The following is a 25,592-nucleotide window of genomic DNA, read 5'->3' as shown; positions in this document are numbered from 1 at the left end:
AAAATGTCTTAGGTCTTTTTCTGCCTGGGTTACTACACTGAAAACACCTTACAGGGAGTCTGTCCTAGATTCTTACTATTCCTTGGAACCAACTCCAAACGGTCATAGGATGGTGAACTGAGGAAGAAGCCAACAGTCTCTGAACAGGATGTGATAGACAAATCCCTGCCCAGGAGAGATGTGTACAGCAGGTGTGTACAGCAGGAAGGTAAGTGGGAGGCAGGCATAGAGAAAGCCAGTTCAGAGGTTGGAATTCTCATTGCTCATCTTCTTTTGGGGGGACTTCTACATGCAACAAGATGAATCATTACTAGTCGCTATCCTGAGGGCTACTTCTCAGACCACAGATTCTGCAGCTTCGGCAAGTTTCTCACTAGGTCTGGCTGAGGCAGGGAGGCCTGGAAATTGCCTGAGGTTGGATAATGGCTGAGGGAGTAACAAGACAGACCCCAGAGACCAGCAGAGTTGACTGTCCCTCTGCAATCTCAGAGTTTACTTTTAATGAGAACTGAGTATTTATTTTACAGCCAAAACAAACTTTAGTTGCTGAGGCTAAGGAGTCTGGGTCAATACCACTCTAGCTTCAGGGATACTTCTGAGGACAGGTCTAAAGCTCCCTTTCATGAACCCTGGTATGTTCTGGAAGCATTCCACCCTCTCTTTCTAAATCTTAGAGATTGGTTAAATAAGGAATTGAAGAAGAGGGCTGCCTGGGTGGTACAGTCAGTTAAGCACTGGACTCTTGGTTTCAGCTCAGGTTGTGATCTCAGGGTCATGAGATTGAGCCCTGCGGGGCTTCACACCCAGCAGAAAGTCGGCTTAAGACTCTCTCTCCCTCTCCCTCTGCCCCTCCCTCCCACACTTGTGCTCTCTCTCAAAGAAATAAATCTTAAAAAAAAAAAAAAGTTGAAGAAGAACAGAGGGTTTGAAAAGTAAGCATCTGTGGAGGACTGAAGAGTGAAAAGGAATAAACTTAGAGATTGTGAAAAAGAACTTTATCTTTTTGTTATTGTTTGCCTTTTAGTAACTGCTTTTTTAAAAAGCTGTCTGACTTCCTTTTTCTTCCAACTTTTTATTACAAAAAGTTTCATTTCTTCAGCAGCCAAAAAAAGGAAAAAAAAAAGAAAAATTCCAAACCCACAGAAAAGTTGAAAAACATGTACAATGACAATCAAAAGAATCCATAAAAATAAACTGGACTTCATCAAAATTAAAAACTCTGCTCTTTAAAAGACGTTGCTAAGAAAAAGACAAGCCACAAATTGGGAGAAAATACTTTTATCTGATAAAGGACTTGCATCCAGAATATACAAAGAACTCACACAACTCAATAATAAGACAACAGATACCCTAATAAAAATGGGCAAAAGACTCGAACAGACATTTTTCCAAAGAAGATATACAAACGGCAAATGACCATGTGAAAAGATGCTGAACACCATAAGTCATTAGGAAAATGCAAATTAAAACACATGATGAGATGCCATGATAATGAACTGAAATGGCTATAATCAGGAAGACTAACAACAAGCCTTGTTTAAAATGTGGAGAACTTAAACTCTCATATGTTGCTGATGGAAATGGAAAATGGTACCACAACTTAGGAAAAGTTTGGCAGTCTCTTATAGAAGAATTAAGCATCCCACTCCTCGATATTTACCCAAGAAAAGTGAAAATCTATGTTCACACAAAAATCCATATGCAAATATTTATAGCGGCTTTATTCATAATTGCCTAAAACCGTAAACAACCAAAGTCCTTTAGCTAATAAATAGGTAAGTATTGTGGTACATCCATTCAATGGGATACTACATAGCAATAAAATGGTACAAATTACTGATGCATGGGAAAACATGGATAGATTGCAAACATATTATGCTAGGCATCATGGACTCCATTGTGTCTCCCCATCAAAAAATATTAAGTCCTAACCCCTAAACACCTCAAATTGTGAACTTATTTAGAAACAGGGTCATTACAGATATAATTAATTAAGATACTAGGATAGAGTGAGCCCTTGCTCCAACTGCCTGGTGTCTTTATAAGAGACACACAGGGAGAACCCATGCAATGACAGAAGCAACACACAGGGAGAACACCATGGGATGACAGAGGGAGAGTGGAGTTACGCAGCTACAAGATATGGATTGCCAAGGATTGCTGGTGATGCCAGAAGCTAAGAGAAAGGCATGCAGAGATTCTTCCCCAAAGCTATCCACAGAGCATGGCCCTGCTGACACCTTGATTTTGGATTTCTGGCATCCAGACCTACGAGATAATAAATTTCTGTTGTGTTAAGCCACCTACTTTGTGGTACTTTGTTACAGCAAAGCCAGGAAATTATTGCACTAAGTTAAAGCAGACTCAAAGGCATTTATATGACATTCTAGAAAAGTAAAAACTACAAGGATGGAGAATGGATCAGTGGTGCCCAGGGTTGGGGCTAGGATGAGGGGATGAGTATATATAGGTAAGGGAGAATTTTGAGGGTGATAGAAATATTCTAGATTTTGATTATGATGGTAGTTACATGATTGCATGTGTTTGTCAAAACTCATAAAACTTCATAGTATATAAATTTAAAAATTTTGAAGTTTATGTAAATCATACCTCAATAAAGCTGATCCCCCCAAATTCATAAACTATAAATAAACAACAACAACAACAAAAAACCATCATACAGTGGCCATCTGTATATATTCCACCCAGATTCAGTGGTTGTTAATATTTGACCACATTTGCTTTATCTATATCTGTATTTTATGTTTGCTGAATCATTTAAAAATAAGTTGAAGACATCATGACACTTCATCCCTAAAAATTTTATCATACATCTTTTAAGAATAAGGACATTTTTCTACATAGATATGCAAGAAAAGTAACAATAATTCCAAAGTATCATCTAATATACAATCCATATTCCAACTTCTATTGTATTCAAAATGTCTTCTGTAATTGCCTTTTTCTGACCAGGATCCAATCAAGGATCACATAATACATTTGGATGTTATGTCTCCTCAATCTCTTAATCTAGAATAATCTTCCCATCTTTTTCTTTTGGTGACCTTTTGTCTAGGCCAGTAGTCTTGCAGAATATTCTACAATGTCTGGATTTGTCTGACTGCTTCCTCACAGTGTTACCAAATTTTCTTCTCTTTATTTCCTATAAATTTGAAGTTAGGGCTGGAGGCTTGATTAGATTCAGGCTAAAGGCTTTTGGCAAGAATATTTCATGGGTGATAGAGATCTATTTTTCCATCTGGCTGGCCTCCCTAGAGACCGGTCTTCCTGCCTTTCTTTCTCATACTGATGAGGGAACGGAAGGCAAGCTGAGGACAAAGCAGAAGCTGACACCCTGCAACCCCCCTCCCCCTGGGATGTATGCAACATTCCTCAGGCACTCCTGGCTGCCCTAAAGGACAAAGAAACAGTTAACCTATAGATGCCACAATCTTGCAAGACTTGAGTCTTCTTCAGTTTACAAATGTCTTAGCAGTTTACAAGAACAAAGCAATCAGTAACCTAGCTTCCAGAAGGGAATGTATGTAGACACAGTTAAATTTCCTTACTACCTACACCACATTGACAAGTCCTTGAAACAGGCACAGTGACATACCTCTAGGAACTCAGCTAAGGGCAAAAGGCAGTCCTAGCCTGACCCCCTCGCCTCCACCAAGATCCTGTTAATACTACTTTAACGTATAAAAATTTCTTTGGAAACTTCCTTTATCTCTAACCACGCCCCCCAAGATATGTGTTAGTAATCATCCCCCAAGCATATGGCCCACCAATATACATCTGAAGGGTCTCATGACTAAGGTTTTATTAGACGGTAATAAATGACCTGTTCCCAACAATAGCTAGACCCCTCAAGGTCCTGGAAACCTTGCTTCCAAAATTCTTTAGAGACTTACACTATCCCTAACCCCCTCCCAACTTGAGGGCATATAATGGGCCATTCCTCACAACCCTAGTGCAGCAGCTCTTTCTGCCCATGGGTCCTGTCCCCATGCTTTAATAAACCACCATTTTGCACCAAAGACGTCTCAAGAATTCTTTCTTGGTCGTCGGCTCTGGACTCCACCCCACTGAACCTCACCTATATTCCACAACCTAATCAATACCATAGGACTTGTGTACGTACGCAACAAAATCTTGTGGAGGTACCAACTAGATACTGAGGCCACAAACATCAGTAAGACAGTTCCTGCCCTAAAGGAGATTAATGAAGGAAATAGCACACTTTCTCATCTAATAAATATTTACTAGCTGCTAAAGGAGCCAGGTACCATGCTAGGTGATGGGGATACAACAGTAAGCAAATACAAACATGGTCCCTGCCTCCAAAGAATTTATAGTCTAGTAAGTGCAACAGACATTCATGAAAAAAAAAATCCAGATAACTTGTGATAAATGCTATGAAAGAAAAACAGAAAAATATGAGTCTGTATAATGGGAAGAGCTGACCGAAAGAGTGTACCATTTGAGCTGAGGACTGAAGGATGGGCAAAAATGTTAATCCGAGCTAATCAAGATTCTAGGCCTAAATTCTGGTTTATAGGAAATACTGGGGACAGAGGAATTTTAAATCACATTGCCTTGAATTAAAAAGACCTAACCAGAGAAGTTCAGAATTATAGCCAGGCCAGTGGTCTGTGCTATCATGCAAAAGAACTGTGAATCCTGCAAGAAAAAATGGTTTTGTTTTGTTTTTTTGTTTTTTTAAGATTTTATTTATTTATTTATTTGACAGAGAGAGGGACAGCCAGCAAGAGAGGGAACACAAGCAGGGGGAGTGGGAGAGGAAGAAGCAGGCTCCCAGTGGAGCAGGGAGCCCAATGAGGGGCTCAATCCCAGGACTCTGGGATCACGCCCTGAGCAGAAGGCAGACACTTAATGACTGAGCCATCCAGGCACCCTTGAAAAGATGGTTTGTTAAAGCCTTTGACTTTATTCTATTTTCCTGACTATTCAGGTTAGACAAAAGGGCTCAAATTTGTATTGCTTCTAATAGTATTTATGATACTTTTTAAAAAAATTAACTTTTTCCTTAAGCCACACAACTAACAAGTAGCAGAGTCAGAATTCAATCCAAAACTGCTGGCTCCCTCCAAAGCACCTGTATTTGACTATGACATAACAATGCCCCCAGAAATAATGATAATGGTACCTACCAAGGTGAAGCTAAGGGGAAGGGTTTTTTTGTGATGTAAGTCAAAAAGGGACAGATACTCTTTTACCAGGACAAGGACACAAGAGTGATGCCAGCAGGAGGTTAATTGGCTCAGTATGAATGATCGGGTTATTTTTAGATGCTTGAATAGGAGGCCAGACCAAATTTCTGACCAAAGTGGCCAGAAATTTCCACCCCCCACCCTTACCCTCCATCAGGAAGAAAAAGTGACTGTGCTGTTAAGAAATAAAAAGCAGTTGGGATCTGTGGGGGAAGGAATAGAGAAAAGGACTATGAGGAAGGGGAATATGAAAAAGGAGGCAAGGAGAGGTTGAGAGGAAGTCTGCTAACCACAATTTGGCTCTATAAGTGCCATGGCCAATAAGCCCCCTTACTGATGGTTGTACAGCTTATGGAAGTTAATCAAATCTCTGCCATGTGATACACTCTAGTTTGGTTAGAATATGATACATGAGGCTGAATAAAAAGATTCACTCACCACGCTCCATGATTCTGTGTATTCTTCAACAGCCAACTGGAAGATAGTTTTGTTAGGAACTGTTTCATGATGGGCTTCCAATAACTTCTATTATTGTCAGGCACTGTGCTAAGTGCTTTAGATACACTCATTATCTCTAATCCTCTGAATAGCCCACCAGAAGAGGTCACTGAGACTTAGCTCCTCACCTAAGTCCACAAAACTACCACGCCAGAAAATTTTTAGTTGTGCCTGTGTGACTTGGTCACAGCTAAACTAGCCTAGAACAGTGCTTCTCAAACTATCTGTGAAGGACCAATTTTTAAATTTCAATCTATCACAGCTTGACAGTTTCAGAAGATACATAATTTTGTAACATTTAAAATGAGAAAAGATACACGCAATACAAGCCCAAACTTACAATCAACAGACACTCTGTGAAATTGCTGTAAATGTTTCTAAACACTTACATCTGTCTTCGCAGTGACTCTTGTCACGGAATGGCACTAGTATAGAGTAGTAGTTCTGGTCATGAGGGCACATCAGAATCATTCCTGAACTTTTGCCAAATACACTTGCCTGCACTCCACCCAGACTCTGATTCAGCAGGTTTGACATGTTTAATAGACACTTCCCAAAGGATTCTGATGTCCATCCCTGATTAAGAACCACTGCTATTCTGACATATTGCCAAAGCTACTGTTTGCAGCTTGGTACAAATTCAAAGAATCAAGATCCTCTTTCAGAATTCACTAAAACCAGTACCGGGCATTGTGGTGGAGAAAAGGAAGAAGGGCAAGAATGCCAGGGAATTGGGAAATTCAAGAGTTGCCCTCCCTAACATCTGCATTACTACCTGGTATCATTTCAATATCCTTTCAACTTAAAACTTTTGATGTCTGGTTCAAGAATGAAACACCCTGAGCAGCAAATTAGAAGCAGTCAAAATTGCATTTTGCAGATAACCATTCCCATCTAAGGTAACACCTCTATTTTGTTTCCTATTTACACAGCCCTGCCTTTGTAAGAACAGGCTATCTCCTGCATCCTGCATTTGAGGGATTCTGGGAACTGTTGACCCCAGAGGAAAATTGCGAGTTCTTAATTTATCTGAGGACAGCAAGCTGGTTGCACAGCCAGTAGGGAGAAACAGCCTGGGAGAAAAGCACTATACTTTTTCAGTTCAGGGCCAACAGTGAAAAGTAGATGTAAGATGAGGCCACATAGGAAGGTCATAAGAGACTTCAGTGAGAATAGAAAGTGCTAGTGTGTGTATTCCCTCAAGAAAAAAAGTCCAGTGACCTACAGAAGTGAAGACTGGTAAGATGCTTATGGAAAAAAATATGACAAGTAGGCTGACTGAACCAAAATACATTTTTTCATAGAAATTACTTTTTATTAGTATTGTTGGTATGCACATGTGTGTTCAATTGACCTTACCACAATGTTAAACAAGGACACACAGAGTTTGATATACACAATGTGTACTGTTCTCTCTCAGTTCCAGTCCTTGTTGGGTATATTCATATAGCAGGTGCTCAATAAAATTTGGAAATATTCTCCCAATTTCATTCTCCAGAATATATTGAAAACTCCTTGATGGATGTTTCCAGACTATATCAAGGGTTGCTACAAATCAGTGAGAAAAAGACAAACAACTCAAAAGAAAAACAGGCAAAGGATATGGACCATTTCATAGAAGAAGAAATAAAAACAGCAAAGAAAAGATGCTCAATCTCACTGATGACTGAGAAAATGCAAGGCAAAATGAAACATTGTTTTTGACTCATTATACTGGCAAAAAGTGTGATAATATTCTCTCTACCAGTTTTGTAGGTTGGTGGTCTCAGCAGTACTAATTTGTAAGTCTCAAGACATGTTGTTGAGGGTAAAAGCAATTTGCAGGACATGAGTACACATAGTATGATTGCACTTATGTCACAGAAATATACAAAACCATGCTGTAAAAATGGGCATATAATTGTAAGTAGGTAAAAATGATTAAAAAACTGGAAGGATTTACACTCAAAAGTGACCACAGAGGTTACTGCTGGGGAAGAGGAGAAAACCAGGATAGGTGGTATTGGTCATAGGGGACTTTGGTCTTAATTTGTAAGGATTAAATGCTTTTCAAGGGCAATGTATCCATGTATTATTTGCATAAAGTCAAAACAAAAACAAAACAACTCCTTGAAGATAGATATGTCTGTAAGCTGTCAACCAAATCCATGATCAGGGTTCTGAGCTCCTGGAATGGGAGGCACCCTCTTACTCCTGGAATTCAATCCCTCCTTTAGTGGCCCAGGCCTCCTGGGTAGGCCTATACTTCTCCCCACCCAGGGCATTCTGGTAACTTTGTGGCATATCAAGTCTGATTAAGACCCCTAATGGCCTCTGAAAAGCACTGAGAAGATTATGATTCTCCTCCCTTCTATGCATTTATATTTAAAAATAAAAATACTATGAAAGTAAAGAAATACCATAAGTACTGATTTTTCCTATGACTATGGTGATGCTTTTGATAGTTGAAAAATTTTAAATCTCTCAAAATTTGAGGTTTAGCTGGGAGCATATGTTTAATTCTGAACAGCTGGGTGATATAGCACCTGGCAATGGAAGGGTGAGAAATGGAACTAATCACCAGCAATCTTCAGTCCTTCTCCAATATATGATAAAAAAAAAAAAAAAAAAAAAAGGAAGGGAAGGACAAATGTTTAATCACTGTGTGTCTCCTGAAACTAGCTCCTTAACAAACCATGCACACAGTTAACTGGTCGAACTTCCAGGTGCAAAAAACTAGGTGTGGTATTTATCTATAAAGAATGGGCTTGCTGTGATGCGCTGCAACCATGTCTGTCCTGGGACTCCCATCAGGCAACAGGGACTTGCTGGGTCTTGCCCCTCCAGCACTGGTTCCCTGGCTGCTTGCCCACAGGAGCTGCAAGTTGATTCTCCCAGGATCGGATCCCCAGTGAAGAGATTTCTCCAGCTCTTCAGGGACCTTCAGAATCAAATTCCCTTCACTTTTTATTAAACTGTTCCTTATGTGTACAAGGAGAGGAAGGGGACTATTTGTTAAAATTTCACATTATCCTTCTCCATTTACTAAAATTACATGCATAAGCATCAATGAAGAGAAGGATCAGCTTTTCCCACCTATCTCAGCAATTGGGTGGAACTGGGTGGGTCTGACGGCTTTTCCACTTAGATGCTCCTAGATCCAGATTATATATTATCAAATAGACCATATTTGAAGTGGTGGTACACTAACTGGCAAATGGCTATTTCTATAGTTTAATGGACCATATAGTAACCTATGAAATGATTTGCTTTCTTTCAGCTCAGAGGGGATCAGAAGACAGGCATCGTCTTCATGTATGAGGTCCAAAGCCAGGTGGTCCTTCTGTGCCCAGAAGATTTGGCACCTCACCTCTATCCCCTGGCCTGGACAGCCAATCCAAGTCAGATTGGGGCTCCAGGGAAGAAAAAAATGTTACATGGCCCCTCTGCCTTCTTGTGCCATTCTTTGGCTGATACTAGTTAATAGCAAATATAAAAACCCTTTTGGCAAAGTTCAGTTTTGTATTGACAACCCTCACCCCCTTTAAGTCTTCCACAACTGAACTCTATTTTGAAGGACAGGGCAGGTGGGGATTTTTTTTAAATCGTTCCTTCCTACAAACTGATTGGGGGACACGAACATGAATCTTGTAAGGTTCTTTTTTCATGTTGTAGGGGAGCAAAATTTGCCACCCCCAAAATTTGTCTCTTTGGCATGTGGATTATTTTAGGCTGATTATTTTTAAGAAACAGAAGGCTCAGGAAGAACCTCTGACTGTCCTAACTGCCTAAAACAATTTAGATAGAGGACCTCCTCTAGGAAGAGAGTTATCACCCTAGATAACCACAGCATAAAATGAACCTGGGGTGGTGGTCAGGGAGGAACTTGGCAAAGTCTGTGTCCTGTTTCTGCATGATGCAGTGAACATTTATCAAACACATTTACTCTTTTCCATCTTCCTGTGAATTATCTTCCTTCCCTTTGAAGTCCCAGGCCCCTACCCCATTCCCCTTAGCTCTGGGTGCCATATAAGCCTCAACCGCCTGACTGTCTGTGAGCATCATATTCCTTTGGAGCCCCTGTAGGTCAGCAATTAAATTTGATTTTCTCTTGTTAGTCTGTCTCAAGTCAATTTAATTCTTAGACCAGGCAAAAGAATCTTGAAAGGTAGAGGAAAAATTTTCCTTCCCAGCATTTGGAGTAGTTCACAGGATAAACTTTAACTGACTGGATGTTACTTACCCTGGGACTGCTACAGCTGAAAGGTCCTGGGATTTCTGACAAAAAGCTGGCAGAATATAAGAATTCGTACTACCTCAGTTTCCTGGATCTCTGCCTGCGGGCCTAATGAAAGTAAGAGTGGTGAGAGGCCTTTTCTTTATCTAAATTTAGATTAGCAGGAAAAAATATGTGTGAAACTAGTTCATTGGGTATAGCAACTTTTGTAAAAATATGTTATGAGTACTCTTGTTTTCAATTGATCCTTTTCCTCCCAGAGATGCTCATTGTTTTCTTTTGTTTTTTTTTTTTTTTAGATTTTATTTATTTATTTGAAAGACAGCACAAGCAGGTCAAGGGGCAAAGGGAGAGGGAGAAGCAGACTCCCCACTGAGCAGGGAGCCCAATGTGGGTCTCAGTCCCAGGACTCTTAGATCATGACCTGAGCTAAAGGCAGACGCTTAACCAACTAAGCCACCCAGGCACCCCTGTCTTTTTTTTTTTTTTTTAAGATTTTATATTTTTTATATTATTATTATTTACTTGCGAGAGAAAGTGTGAGAGGGGAGGGTCAGAGGGAGAAGCAGACTTCCTGCTGAGTGGGGAGCCCAATGCAGAACTCAATCCTGGTACTCTGGGATCCTGACCTGAACCAAAGGCAGTCATGTAACCAACTGAGCCACCCAGGCACCCTGCCTCTGTCTTTTGTGTCATCTGTCATAAGGTATGGAAAACCATAGGTCTGACTAGGCTTTCCTCTCATCCTGTTCTGTCTTGAAAGCTTAGCTTTATAACCAATGGGAATATTCTCTCTGGTCTCTGCCAACTGGAGGATGCACATACCAGCATGCATCTGGCAGGCAGCCCAATAGACTGTGGCTCTAATAGTCAGCATTCTCTTTGTCCAACTGTGCCAGTTCTCAGAGGAATTTGTCATAAGGGGTTCTGGTCCCTGAGGGGCCTTTGTCATCTCTACTTTCCTTGTCACTAATTTGGCCATAAAGAAGCATGAGTTGCAGCCATTTGTGGCTAGATCTTTCTTAGGCTAATTTTGGGAGTGAACTTTCAGGATCTAGTGAGGGCTCCATTTTTGCACTCTCCTTTGGGGATGCCTCTTTGGTCCACAGTTAAGCCATAAAAAGGCTTATTGGATTAAGTCACTATTGAGACAAATATAAGATCCTACTTGTCAATGGCCAGATAATGGATCCTCTAAATTGGCTATATTTGAAAGAAAAAAATTCTTTTTAGAGATCGCTCACTGTCTTATTGGTATCACAGCTAGCCTTAGGACTCTCTTAACAAGATCAAAGAACAGAAATTAGAACAAAAACCAAAGTCCACACAAAGTCCTATTTGCCTTCAGACATTTGCAGATACTGTAAAAAAAATCAGGACATTGGAAATAGAATTGTCCTGCATGTAAGAAGAAAAGAAAAAAAAATTGAGAGCAACTGTCCTAACTTTTTTTTTTTGCAACTGTCCTTATCTTATAAATCTTTGCAAAACTAAAAAAATGGAACTCTAGAGGCAATCAAACGTCCATCTATTCCTTTTCTTTTTTTTTAACCAATCCTAAAAGCTCCCCTATTTATCTCAAATAACTCGCAAATTATTGGCCTTAGAAAACTGAAGTCCCTCTTGGAGAAACTTGCATTCTTTCTCTGTCCCTTGAAGATATAAATCTTACCATGTCTTTGAAATATGAACACCCCAGGAGGTATCTAAAACAACACCCACACTTGCCTAAGACTAAAGGAAAAAAAAAAAAAAAAAGAAAAGAAAATGAGGTCTTTTAAAAACACAAACTGCAAGAAAGGGCTAAGACTCTAGACCACAGACTCTTCAAGATTACCTTCAGGAACAAATACAAATCTTAAAAGTCTTCTCCAGAAATAGTAAGATACCTTAGGCCATCTGAGCAAGTAAACTTAAATTATTCCAACTGTTACTTATAACGCTGTTAGTTTTATACTGTTTTAAAAGAGAAGCTGTAAGATCTCCGTATTCATTGATATCCATGTCTATTTCTGTGTGCTCTGATATGGTATTTTTCTACCTCCAATGGTATTGTCAAAATTAATTTGATTAGCTTAAAGAAAAGGGCTTATGTAACTTTAGTATTCATAAAAATTCTCAAAAATAAAATAGAAACTTAATCCAAATGAATTTCAGGTTCACATGATATAGGAAAATATTCAGTATTAAAGCTAATTTAAGGTTGCTGGTTTGATTAAAATAGACATGTCTTAGACTTACCAAGATTGAATATAATGCAGACACACAACTTTTTATTCTGAGTTTCTTTTTTTTTTTTTTTTTAAGATTTTATTTATTTATTTGACAGACATAGAGGCAGCCAGCAAGAGAGGGAACACAAGCAGGGGAAGTGGGAGGGGAAGAAGCAGGCTTCCAGCAGAGGAGCCTGATGTGGGGCTCGATCCCAGAACGGCGGGATCACGCCCTGAGCCGAAGGCAGATGCTTAACGACTGAGCCACCCAGGCACACTTCTGAGTTTCTTAATCATGTAAGTTCATGTTATCTTTGAATGGTGGCTGATTTTGTCTAATGTCTCATGAAATTTTCATAGGTAACCTAAACATAATTGTTGAGAGCAAATGATTTAGATAGATGTAAATGAGTTAAGAGTTTTTCGGTGAACTTTTTAGGAAAATTGTTTTATGGGGGGGGGTGCCTGGCTGTCTCAGTCAATACAGCATGCAACTCTTGATCTCAGGGTCATGAGTTCAAGTCTCAATAGGGGTTAGACCTTAGTTAAAAAAAAAAAAGTTAAAAAAAAATGTTTGTTTTGGGTGCCTGGGTGGCTCAGTCAGTTAAGCATCTGCCTTGGGCTCAGGTTGTAATCCCAGGTCATGATCCGTGTGTTGATCTCCCTGCTCAGCGGGGACCCTGCTTCTCCCTCTCCTCCCCACCTGTGCTGTCTCTCATTATCTCTGTCACTATCTCTCCAATAAACAAACAAAATCTTTTTTAAAAATTTTTTGTTTTATGGTATGTGTAGTTAAAAATAGTTTCCAAAATCTTTTTGGGAACCTGAAACTTTAAAATTTTGCTAAGTTAAATTAAACAATAAGTTAAATCCATTAGTTTCTAAATCATTTCCAAATAAGATAAAATACCAAACACTAATTACTGCACTTTCTGCCTGTGGAAAGCCTTCCCATGTTACACACATACTTGGAGCTTCTTTCTATTTGGTAAAAAGAATGTTACTCAATTCATGAATCTTGCCAATTGGATCTTCAAATTTACTTAGTTGAATTTTTTTTTAACACTAATACAGAGGAACTAAAGATATTGTGTTTGTTGGTAAACGTGTTTTGTGTTATGATGAAAGACTGTATTATGAAGAGGCATATGGTTCCAGAAATTATAAAATATATTCATAAATTTGCCAATCTAAAGATTGCTGGTATAATAGACAATTCACAATTGATTACTACTTCATTTTCACTAGAAATTAAAGTTTCTAAGAGTTAAGAATTCTAATATATGTGATTGAAACTACTAGAAGTAATATACAAGGAAAGTTGCATATGTTTTGGGTAAGATAAGTTATGGGGTATGATGGTTTTGTTAAGGGAAAGAAGTAAATTTGTCCTAAAGCAAGTCTGGTTATAAGAAAAAGAGACAAACTTGAATGTAGAAAGTCATAGGTTTATGGAAAAGGAATCTTCAGAGACAAATTTTACGTATGGTAGAGACTGCCTAACATTGGAATGAATTTAATTAAGTAAATGAGTTTTAATTTCAAAAGTAAGCTTGTGCAAAATTAAAATTTGGGTTGTCTGTTCAAAGACAGTCTTCTTAGACTATTGGTCTGTTCTTGACAATAAGAGATTATGAAGGGTTTTTCTTTGCTTTTAGTGTAATCTGTCTAGAAAACAAATATCCTGTGTTTTATCAAAATAATGTCCTATGTTTCATGTTGTCTCTATCAGGCTTTGGATTACTTAAGAAAATAGATTCTTCTCAGTATGAAAAGAGCTAAGTTTTCCCTTTTTATGATCATTTAACTTTCTGTATCTGTCTGCAGAGTCTTTGTCACCATGGTTAAGTGTATAATTAGGTAATGTTTCACAGTGACTCTGATCCTATATGACCAAGTGTTTTAAAACCTTTTGACATTTTGACAAACTATCCAAAATTTAAACCCTAAATGAAGCCGTTTTAACCTCAAAGTAACTTTGGAACTTTTCAGAGGATTCCTGAAAAATCACAAGATTTTTCTCTCTCCTTGTAAAAGATGTTAAATGAACTATGCTTATTTGATATGTTAAATTATATGAAAAACATTGTCAAATAAATGGTGAATAATCTTTTTAGATTATATTGTATGGGTAAATATTAATTTAAGGGCTCTAAAAATTGTATAACATTCCTAAAAATTCTGGTAAGTCCTGGCATGTCATCAGTCATAATTCTAGTTATTATCTTAAAATGTTGTATGTCACAGAAATAACCAAATTTCCCTGTCAATCACATTGTAATGAACCCTAATCAGACTTTTAACCAGGCCATTTTAAAGTCTTTTGTCATTTAGTTATTCTTTTGCTCTATTGCTTTTACAGAAGTGTTCCTGCAAAAATGCTTCTATTGGATTTCTGATAACTTTAAGATCATAAATCTGAACTCAATAAAAATTTCTAGAATACAGAAACAGGAACTTGGTTCAAGGAGAACAAAAATGCATTACATGGGACTGAATAAACTGAGGAAAATGAATTTTATCAATTTCTGTTTGTAATAACAGTGCTGGTTCTTTAATTTTTAATTTTCCAGAAAAAAAGAAACATTTCCTCTTTAACTATGCCTTACAGCAACTTGGTAAATTATACCTGTGCAAGCAGAATTGAAACATTTCTCTTTCTCCCTACCGTATCCCTCTAGAATTCAAAAGCTCTTAATGAATATTCTTAACACTTACGGCAACATGTTTATTCGCATAAGTTCAATAAGAATCTCTTCTCCTTGAAAGGACAACTGGAAACACTGGTTATATTACCAAGGCTTTGACTGGAGCGTCCTATTTGAGAGATGTACCTGGATTCATATATGACCACACAGCTTTAAGAAACTAAGGTTGACTTAATGGAGCCAATAAAGCCCCTTGGAAGTATCAGCCTGATGCCTTCCTTACAGTGTTCCCAGCAGCCTTATCAGGTGAGTAAAAAAGGTCACTTCCTGTCAGGTGCAGGAACCTCAGGATATTTTGGGCACCTGGTGAAGAGATAAAAGTAACCCAAAGCTATAGGTATTGCAGGCAAAGTCTAATGACAAGTATTTGGCAGCTACAAGTTCAATCTGGAGATTCCTTCTGAAAGGTCCCAGCAAAGTAGATTTAAAAGACCCTACATGATCAACTGCTATTCCTGTTGCACTTATGCAGAAGTAATCAAGCCAGGTTTATTGAAACAAGGCAAACAAATTAGTCTTAATTTGCCTATCTTTTTTTAGAAATGAGGGTGACTGTTGAGAGAAAAAAATTGTTTAATTCCACACTTTGTGAATATTAGATTCTCATTGTAAACTGGACTAAATCCCCAATTCTTGTTTCTTCTAATGTCTGGCTACAACCCTCCAAAACACCGTTTCCAATTTTGCTCCTCCCCTTCCGACTTGGAATCATTGACAACTAAAAGTGTCCTTTTCCCTGAAGCCCTGTAAACTGAATATGAATGCCTTGATAGAAACTCTGAGAAATCACTACAACAGCTCATGTATGGATAACACTTGTGCCAATTGCTGTGTGGCCACACAGAATGATCATCAGGGGTATTCCAACTACAACCCAGGAAATCTAGCAGATTACCACTGCCTGGCTTCACTCCACCTAAAGACACCTCAAGCTGGACATTTAAAAATCTTCTAAATTGGTTGCTATCAGAACTCAAAAACTGGTTTATAATTTGCTCCAATCATTACCCATTGTTTTTATTTCCTTAGAAATACCTCTTCTTTAATACCTGATTACTTCATTCACAGGCCTACTTTGGAAGTGTACCTGCATCACAGCCTGCTGAAATGAGTTTAACTGAACTGACATATTCTCAAGACTAAAGGACCAACTCAGAAAGATGAAACAATCTACCAACTCAACTTGTAGACTGTGAACTTCTTGGACAAGTTTCAAAGGCAGTACTGTAGGGAAGGAAAATGTGGGTTCTAGGCTGATTTTTTTAAGAATCAAAAGGTCCAGGAAGACTCTTTGACCTTCCTCTCACTGCCTAGAACAATTTAGACGGAGGACCTCCTCTAGGAAGGGAGAGATCACCATAGATAACCACAGCATAATATAAATTAGGGGTGGTGGACAAGGAGGAACTTGGTAAAATTTGTTAAAATTCCTGTGTTCCACTGTTTCTGTATGGCCTAGCAAACATTCGTTTACCAAACATATTTATTCTTTTTCATCTTCTTGTGAATTGTCTTCTTTCCCTTTGAAGTCCCAGACCCCTATCCCATTCTCCTTCATTCAGAATGGCAATATAAGCCTCAATTGTCTGACTACCTGTGGGCCTCCTATTCTTATGGAACTGCCATATGTACATAATTAAATTTTATTTTCTTCTGTGAATATCTGATATAAATTTAGACCAGCCAAAAGAATCTTCAATTGTGGAGGGAAAATTTTCCTCCCCAAGAACGCTCTCCTCAATTTCCCTACCTTTTCTAAAATCTAGCCCCCGGATTCTCTTCAGAAGGAAGATAAGCAACTCTTGAAAGAAAAACAGACCTCACCTCCCTTCCCAATCAAGTCAGAACAGGTCCACAGCTCTGCTAGGGATGCTACAGAAACTGCTTCTGGCCTCAACTCCCCAAGGAGGGAGTGAGCTTTGGGGTTTGTTCACTTACACAGTCCCATGTCTGTTAGCAGTCATAGGTTCTCTTACTCTGGCTATGTTTAGCTTTGTTTGTCTTCCATGGGAACACAACTGCATTCATCTCCCTTTTCTCAGCTCTCCATTTATAACAGCTCATCACCAAGAACCTGAGCCCCAGATGATGAGCCAGGTATGATCCAGGTTTGTGAACATCCACCAAGAAAAAAGAAAGATCCTTTCTATGAAGAGGTGTGACCCCATGCATTCCTGGAAATGTGCTTCCTTTCCACCTCCAGATCCAAGACATACTCTCTATTCTTCACAATTCTGTCTGATCTACCCGCTGATATATGTGGAGAGTTAAAGCCCCTACTATTATTGTATTACTGTCGATTTCTCCCGTTTTGCCTGTTAATATTTCCTTTATATATTTAGGTGCTCCTTCACTGGGTGCAGAAATATTTACAAGAGTTTTATCTTCTTGATGGATTGATCCCTTAATCACTATGTAATGCCCTTCTTTATCTCATTATAGGCTTTGTTTTAAAATCTGTTTGTCTCATAAAAGTATTGCTACACCAACTTTCATTTCCATTTGCATGGAATATCTTTTTCTACCCCTTCATTTTCACCCTTTGTGTGTCTTTAGATCTGAAGTGAGTCTCCTATAGATGGGTCTTGTATTTTATCCATTCAGCCACCCTTTGTCTTTCAATTTAAGCATTTAATCCATTTCCATTCAAAGTAATTATTGAGAGGTATGTATTTATTGTCATTTTGTTAATTGTTTTCTAGTTGTTTTTATAGTTCTTTTCTGTTCATCTTCTCTTGCATGCTTCCCTTGTGATTTAATAACTATCTTTAGTGTTATGTTTGGATTCTTTTCTTTTTATTATTTGTGTATCTATTATAGGTTTTTGGCTTGCAGTTATCATGAAGTTCACAAAAAAAACAACCTTAACCTTATATATAGCAGTCTATTTTAAGTTGGTGGTCACCTATATTCATATGCATTCTAAAAGCACTACATTTTAGCTCCATTTTATGTTTTTGACATCATACTTTACGTCTTTTCATTTTGTGTATCCCTTAATTAATTACTGTAGACATAGTTGGTTTCACTACTTTTGTCTTTTAACTTTCATACTAGCTTTATAAATGGTTGATCCACTACCTCTACTACATGTTTGCCTTTACAGTGAGATTTTTTAAAAAATATATTTTCTTATTTCTATTTATAGCCTTTTCTTTTCTGCTTAAAGAAATCCCTTTAGTATTTCTTGTAAGGCCAGTTTAGTGGTAACAAACTCTTTTAGCTTTTGCTTGTCTGGGAAATTCTGTATCTTCCCTTCAATGATGATAACCTTGCCAGGTAGAGTATTCTTGGTTGTAAGTTTTTTCCTTTCAGTATTTTGAATATACTGTGCCATTCCCTCCTAGCTACAAAGTTCCTACTGAAAAATCAGCTTACAGTCTTATGGACAATTCACTATATGTATCTATTTGTTTTTCTGTTATTGCTTTTAAGGTAAGATTCTGTTATATGTAACTAATCGCTTTTCTGTTATTCCTTTATTTTTGAATTTTAATTATGATATATTTTGGTGTGTATCTCTTTGGGTTGATCTTGTTTGGAACTCTCTTTGTGTCTTGAACCTGGATATCTGTTTCTTTCTCCAGGTCAGAAGAGTTTTCAGCTATTATTTCTCCAAGTAAGTTTTCTGCCTGCTTCTCTTTTCCCTCTGAGATCCCTATGATTCAAATGTTAGTATGCTTGATGTTGTTCCAGAAGTCCCTTAAACTTATCCTCATTTTTAAAAATTCTTGGTTCTTTTTGCTGTTCAGCTTGGGAGATTTCCATTACCCTATCTTCCAGATGACTGATCCATTCTTCTGTATCATCTAATCTCTGCTTATTCCCTGTAGTGTATTTTTTGTTTTTGTTGTATCTTTCAGCTGTGACTGATGCCTTCTAAAATGATGCTTTGAAAGTGTAACTGGTAATATATTTTTAGGTGCATAGAAAGTATCTGGAAGGAAACACAACAAACTGTTATAACAACTACTTCTAGGGATAGAGATTTATTTTTATTTTTATTTTTTAAAAGATCTTTCATTTTTAAGTAATCTCTACACCCAATGTGGGGCTCAAACTTAACAACTCTGAGGCCAAGAGTTTCATGCTCTATTGACTGAGCCAGCCAGGCACCCCAGAAGAGAGGTGTTTTTTTTTTTAAAAGCAGAAAGAAAGGAAGAATCACGTTTTGCTCCAGTTTTGTACTGATTTAAAAGTTATGAAAAAATAAAAATAAAAAATTATGAATAATTTTTAATGAGCATGTACTACATATTTTTTTTAGAGAGCAAGGAAGGGGCAGAGGGACAGGGAGAGAGAGAATCCTAAGCACACTCCATGCCCAGTGCAGAACCTGACACAGGGCTCGATCTTGTGACCCTGAGATCATGCCCTGAGCCAAAATCAAGAGTCAGATGCTTAACTGACTGAGCCACCCAGGTGCCCCTAATGAGCATGAATTACTTTTAAAATTAAAATGTTAAAAAAAAAATTTTAAATCTCTGTTCTATGGCACCATGGGTAGACTATATTGAGAAAAACCATAATAATGAGGAAGTAGCTGCTACAAAATTCACTGAAGACATTGTTACAATGACGTATTGGCCAAGAGTTATGTTATATTTAGCAAGCTTGGGTCATGGTTGTCCAGGGAGGATAAAGACAATCTGCTGCCTACCTGGGTACTGAGGACAGCCAGGAAGCCCCACATGGCAATAGACTCATCTTGCACTTTGCATCAAAAATGAGTGGCATTGAGTGGACAGTGAGGACAAGGTTATCAGAAACATCATTAGGTTCTACAAAGAGCATCAGCAGCCTCAGCACACAGACAGGTCTAACATGGATGCAGGTTGCAAATGACATAGGACCTCACATCCCCTAGTTCATATCTGCATACAAAAGCCATCACTGTAGGAACTGTCATTATCTAAACACAATGAGCAGGGACAGAGGTATTTTTTTCAAGCACATATTCTTTTGGAGGGTTTCGCAGATAGAATATGGAAATGGAAGATACTGCCCTGGAAAGAAAAGCCCTGAGGTCTTTTCCTGACCATGGCCTTGTGCGAATCCTCTGCCCATCCGTCCAGATGTTTCCCCCCTTTTTAAAGATGGCAAAATGGCTTCTACCAAAAGCCTCCCAGTCATTTTGAGATCAGTGCCAAATCTTAGCCATGATTCTAAAATCAACCATTATTTATGAATCATAAAATCCCCCAATTTATTTTTATTTCTTTAACGTAACAACAGTATAGTAACAGTCTTAAGGATTTTAACTATTTTCATTTTTCAGCCTAAATTTCTTTTAAACTAACAGTTTAATCTCTTATTGCACTTGTGCAATCCATACTTCCCCACTTTCCATTTCTCCCCCATCTGCCTCCTGTGAATAAACAGAATTTGAAACAGAAATCTAGCCAAGGGGCACCTGGCTGGTTCAGGTGGTAGAGCATGCAACTCTTGATCTCAGGGTTGTGAGTTCAAACCCCACATTGGGCATGGAGCCTATTTAAAAAAAGAAAAGAAAAGACAACTAGCCAAGAGTAGGTAGGTAAAAGAGAAACAAAAAGCCTAATTATAGTCTTTGATGAGTATATGGTATAAATACTCATATTTTGCTATGTGCTCAGATATAGGTTTAGTATTTTATTCTGATAATATTCCAAGATATGTCAGTTTGCACCATTTATCTGAGAGGCAGGCCTAGGCAGTTTCCTTTATAACAAAGGTCACTTCCATGTTGTATTCAGTCATGATGCTATGACAATCATGGCCATCCCCAGGTAGGGGAGAACTGAGAACTGACTGAACTTAGATAAAAAAATTGCTATTTCTCAAATTTTGCAGTAAAAAACTGTATACTTTACAACTAGAGGTAAGTGCAAACTACTTATGTTCTGTTTGGCTTTTCCCTTCTGCTAGCTAAATCACCCTCTAAAATATTGAAAAAATTGGCTGGAAAGTTGGGACAGCTAGAATTATAAGGTGGCAGTTGTCCTACTAAGACCCATCCTGCCAGCATCCTGTTCTTTTAGGAAAATATCTAACAATTTTTGAGCTGACTCTAGAAGGCTTCCTTCTTATCCTTGTCCCTTCACTGGTTTAAATATTTATTGTGTACTTCAGAAAACATTATTTTCTAACATCAGTTTAACATTTAATTTCCTTGAATTTCTTTTCATATTCTGTTTTCCAAATTTTCACTCAGGTCTAAAAAAAGAATTTCAGTAACTACTAGCTTGACACCATGTCAGTTATTAAAGATTTCAGATACTCAATGTCATCCTTTGCTTTTCACCACCTTCTTGCATTTGGGAGAGACTAAGTTAAATGAAATTTTTAAGTGCTATAGTTCTTTTTGAATCATCACTAAAGAAGACAAAAACCCCCAAATAATCCAATTAAAATGGGCAGAAAACCTGAATTGACATTTTTTTTCCAAAAAAAGACATACAAATGGCCAGATACATGAAAAGATGCTCAGCATCATTATACATCAGGGAAGTGCAAATCAAAACCACAATGAGATATCACCTCACACTTGTCAAAGTGCTAAAATCAAAAAGACAAGAAATAACAAATGTTGGCAAGAATTTGGAAAAAAGGGAAACCTTGTGTACTTTTGGTGAGAATACCAATTGGTGCAGCCACTATGGAAAACAGTATGGAGGTTCCTCAAAAAATTAAAAATAGAATTACCATACGATCTAGTAATCTCACTACTGGATATTTATCCAAAGAAAAAGAAAATACTAATTCAAAAAGATAAATGCACCTCTTTGTTTACTGCAGCATTTACAACAGTCAAGATATGGAAGAAACCCAAGTGTCCATCCACAGATGAATGGATAAAGAAGATGTGTTACACACACACACACACACACACACACACACACACACACACACAGAGGAATATTATTTAGCCATAAAAGAGAATGAAATCTTGACATTTGCAGCAACATGGATGGATCTAAACAGTATAACACTAAGTGAAATAAGTCAGAGAAAGACAAGTATCATATGATTTCACTCATATGTGGAATTTAAGAAACAAAATAAATGAACAAGGAAAAAAGACAAACAGACTCTTGAATATAGAGGACAAATTGGTGGTTGCTGGAGGGGAGGTGGGTGGACAGGATGAGTTAAATAAATAAAGGGGACAAAAAAAAAAAAAAAAAAAAACCCCGAAGAAAAGAGGTTAAGTAAAGGAAAGGGGAGGCTATAATGGTAAAATTTAAGCCTTCTCTGATGAAGCCAATAGAAACCAGAGCTTCTAAGAAAAGCCAGGCCTGAGATTAAAGCCAAATCCTTTGCTCCTATCAACATGAAACTACTGAAGGCTGAAGTTTCTTTCTGACTCTATTCTAAAAGCAAATTTTAGCTTGCCTGGACTGTTTCTAAACAGACTGAAGTTAGAGTGCTTATTGCTCAAGTAGGGACAATTTCTACAAGGCCTAATTCAGGATAAAGCCTATTTTAATTTTGTCCCACATCTCTTGAACTCAAAATAAAATGATTTTAACCTAGGATTACCGAGGTAGGAAATCTAATGGCATCTGCTGGGACCCTTATGCCAGTTTCCTCCTTCCCTGGTCCTTTCTCCATGCTTGCACTATTCCCAGGGAGAATTCCCAGTTTACGTTAAGTGTCCCTTGCAAAAATTTACAAAAACAAGTTAGTCCCCCCAAATTAAAAAAAAAACAACAAACCCAAACCAAAACAAAACCAGATAATACCCAATTAGGCAAGAAAGGGAGTGATTTATTTTCATACTTTCTTAGAGGTAATACAAACTGATATAATGTTTCTGGACAACAATTTGGTAAATATTTACCAAAGTCTTAAAAACCATGTGTTCTACTTGTAGGAATTTATTCAAGGAAAGGTAGCTCTTCACCTAGTTCCAGCCTTCTTTCTGTTATCTCTGTTAGGTTAGGTCGATAGGTCATTTGACTATCCTCAGTGTGGTCTGTATTCTCACAACAGACTATAATAAACATATATTCCTTTGGTAATCAGATATTTAAAAAATCCCACTAAATATAACACACACACTAAAACACCCTGTCTAAAACCACTTGTATTCCAAAGTGTTTAGTGTTAAATGTGGGACCACCTTCAGCAACCAATTTCTTTTCCTCCCACTACTTTTATTATTATGAAAAACTCAGTATACATTAACAGATTTTCCAATAATCTAGGGTTTGGGGGTATAATAAAAAGCCCATATCCACTTTTGTGGCTATTAATTTTATAGGTTGACCTCAATAGAGCTTAAACCACAACAATGATTTCCTCTCCCTGTGAGCCCATGGACTGTTCTTTTAGGCTTTTACAGACTTTCACTGTATATGTGAGTCAATACTAATGTGGTAGCTACAGTTCTTCCTTTCCAACGATATCTGGAATCCCATTATATGACAGGATACTCTTTTCCTCCATTTTATAGCAGAAGACATTATCTAAAAATTCTCCTGGATCACATGACAGTAGCCCTGGAAACAGAAAGCAAGTTTTAATAGTTCTTTGGCCAAACCACTCACCTTCTCTGAATCTATTTACCATACTGTTTCAAGATGTTTTCTAAAGCGTCCACAGGAGCTACATTTAAGACCTTCTGGTCACTGTTTGCTAACTGCTGGGATGGTTTTAATCAGAGAGGAAGCCAATATTTTCAGCTTGGGTGTTGGAAGAGTTCCTAAAATGTCTGCAAACTGATTTAGGAGGAAATGTTTAACAGAAGAGAACTTATTCCTGCCCTAGAATAAACTCATTAGAACTGACATATGGTGTAACCACTGACCAACGGAACTACGTTTTTTGAACACATTACATCTCAAAGGCACCTGGGGTTTCTAAATGTTATCAGTATCAGATGATAAAACCTGTTAAACAAGGGCCATGGCTTCAATATACTGGCTGACAGCTTCCTCCTTTTAGAATATTCTTGGTGTTTGGTATAACTTCTCTATGAGGACTAGTTTTTACTAGTTTTTACACTAGTTTTCTTTCTTTTAATTTTTTGAATTTTTGTTTTTTTAAGTGATCTCTACACCCACAACCCCAAGATCAAGCATTGCATGTTCTACCAACAGAGCCAGTCAGGTGCCCCGACATTAGTTTTTCTTGACAAGGTTTTATTTGATGACTCAAAATTTTGGCTCCTCTAAGCCTCAGCTCAAGACGCATGGCTTTTGGTCACCTTGTATTTGTATGAATAAAACGTTTTCTTCCCCCTTTTCTAATTTTTCCAAGATTTATCATGTATAAATTCCTAAAATCCTACTCCAGGAATAAACTACCATAGCAAGGGTTTCTAAAGTTGACTCCACCTGGTCCTACTGAATTCAAGCCTCTAGGGATACAGTCCTAGAAGCCTTCTTTTTAAAATGCCTTTATGATGGGGCTCCAGGCTGGCTCAGTTGGTGGAGCCTGTGACTCTTGATCTCAGGTTGTGAGTTTGAGCCCCACACTGGGTGTAGAGATTACTTAAAAATAAAATCTTAAAAAAATAAAATAAAATAAAATGCTTTTACGAGCACCTCTGCATGCTGAAGTATCAGAACCTCTGCAAGTAGTAAAACTGCAAGACTGAATGAAAAGGAAAGAAATCCCAGCAAGCAGAGACGGGCAGGATTTGGATTTGAGGATTTAATACTAATGGGGGAGTTAAGATTTTTTAAAAAATAACAAAACAACAACCAAAAAACCCAGGTCACTGGGGAGGGATCATGAACACCTTTGCTTCAACATCTCCATCTTCAGCTAGGCTGGCTGCATCAGGGTGCTGATACTTTCTTCTACCTCTGAAAGCTTCTTTAGGAGTTGATTGACCTTGACTTCATCAAATTCCAAACACAGAAATTCAGATTCCTGGAAAACATAAAAGGATGTTCTTATGAGAGACCCTCAAGATAGCCAAGGCTCTGGACCTGGCCTGACCCAATTCCAAAGATCTAGGGGCCCCTACCTAGCAAGTCTGACTCACGGCCCAATACCTAAATGATATATTAGCCAGCAAAGAAAATCTACACATTTAGTTTCCTAAATAAAACTATTTTGATGAGATGTTTCATAAATGGTAAAGAGGTATACAAATGTCAGGTGTCCTCATGATGAGGCATGTGAGAAGCTCTTTTGTCTGTCATCACATTTGATCCCACAACAATTTTTAAGGGAAGTACTTAAGTATTGCTGTTATATAGATGATGACGCTGAGGCACAGAGAGGTTAACCTGTATCATAAAATCAGAAAAAGGCACACTCAGACTGTGAACTCCCAGCTCTGGCTGACTCCAAAGTCCATACTGTCTCCATAGCATCATAACGATGGAAGGAGGATTTGGATTGGGTCTGTGTTAGACTGGTAACTGAGCTACCTTGGATTTAGGGGTTATACTAGAAATTCTAACAAGTTGTGACCAAGTTGCTTGGGAAACATCAACCAGATAACTGAAGGATAACCAGGTCTTGAAATAGCCTTAAACATTTCTGAGGCCTTTCCACTTGCTGCAAGCCAACTCTCCAAGATTTCCATCAAACACATTCCCTTCAAACACTGTTAGGATCAGTCAATCAACCCTAGATTAGGTAGATATCAAAGAAAAAGGCCTTTGAAGTGTAGTGACAGAAATTTCATGTACAGTGAACAAATCCTTGGTCTACATTGTCTCAAGTGACAAGGAAAACTATATGTAACCAAGAGTGACTATATTCAAGATTCTTAAGAACAATA

The 25,592-nt window shown here is 37.9% G+C and overlaps 1 protein-coding gene and 1 long non-coding RNA gene across 3 annotated transcripts in view; one reads left to right on the top strand and one right to left on the bottom strand.

Annotated features, from left to right (window-relative positions):
• LOC113245130 (uncharacterized) overlaps nucleotides 1–22,598 on the top strand; it is a 64,517-nt gene extending 41,919 nt beyond the window's left edge. Inside the window, exons 4-5 of the long non-coding RNA XR_008958144.1 lie at nucleotides 14,931–15,115; nucleotides 15,938–22,598. This is a non-coding gene — a long non-coding RNA (uncharacterized LOC113245130). The remainder of the gene's footprint in view (nucleotides 1–14,930; nucleotides 15,116–15,937) is intronic.
• The window catches only part of COMMD1 (copper metabolism domain containing 1), a 186,311-nt gene continuing 183,316 nt past the window's right edge, over nucleotides 22,598–25,592 (bottom strand). For both annotated transcript variants that reach the window (XM_026485043.4, XM_026485048.4), the window contains exon 3: nucleotides 22,598–24,730. In XM_026485043.4, the coding sequence (XP_026340828.2) occupies nucleotides 24,623–24,730 (108 nt within the window). In that variant the 3' untranslated portion in view covers nucleotides 22,598–24,622. The remainder of the gene's footprint in view (nucleotides 24,731–25,592) is intronic.

This window comes from Ursus arctos, unplaced genomic scaffold (genome assembly GCF_023065955.2).
Source record: "Ursus arctos isolate Adak ecotype North America unplaced genomic scaffold, UrsArc2.0 scaffold_8, whole genome shotgun sequence".
Lineage (NCBI taxonomy): Eukaryota > Metazoa > Chordata > Mammalia > Carnivora > Ursidae > Ursus > Ursus arctos.
This window is presented reverse-complemented; position numbering and strand designations above follow the sequence as displayed.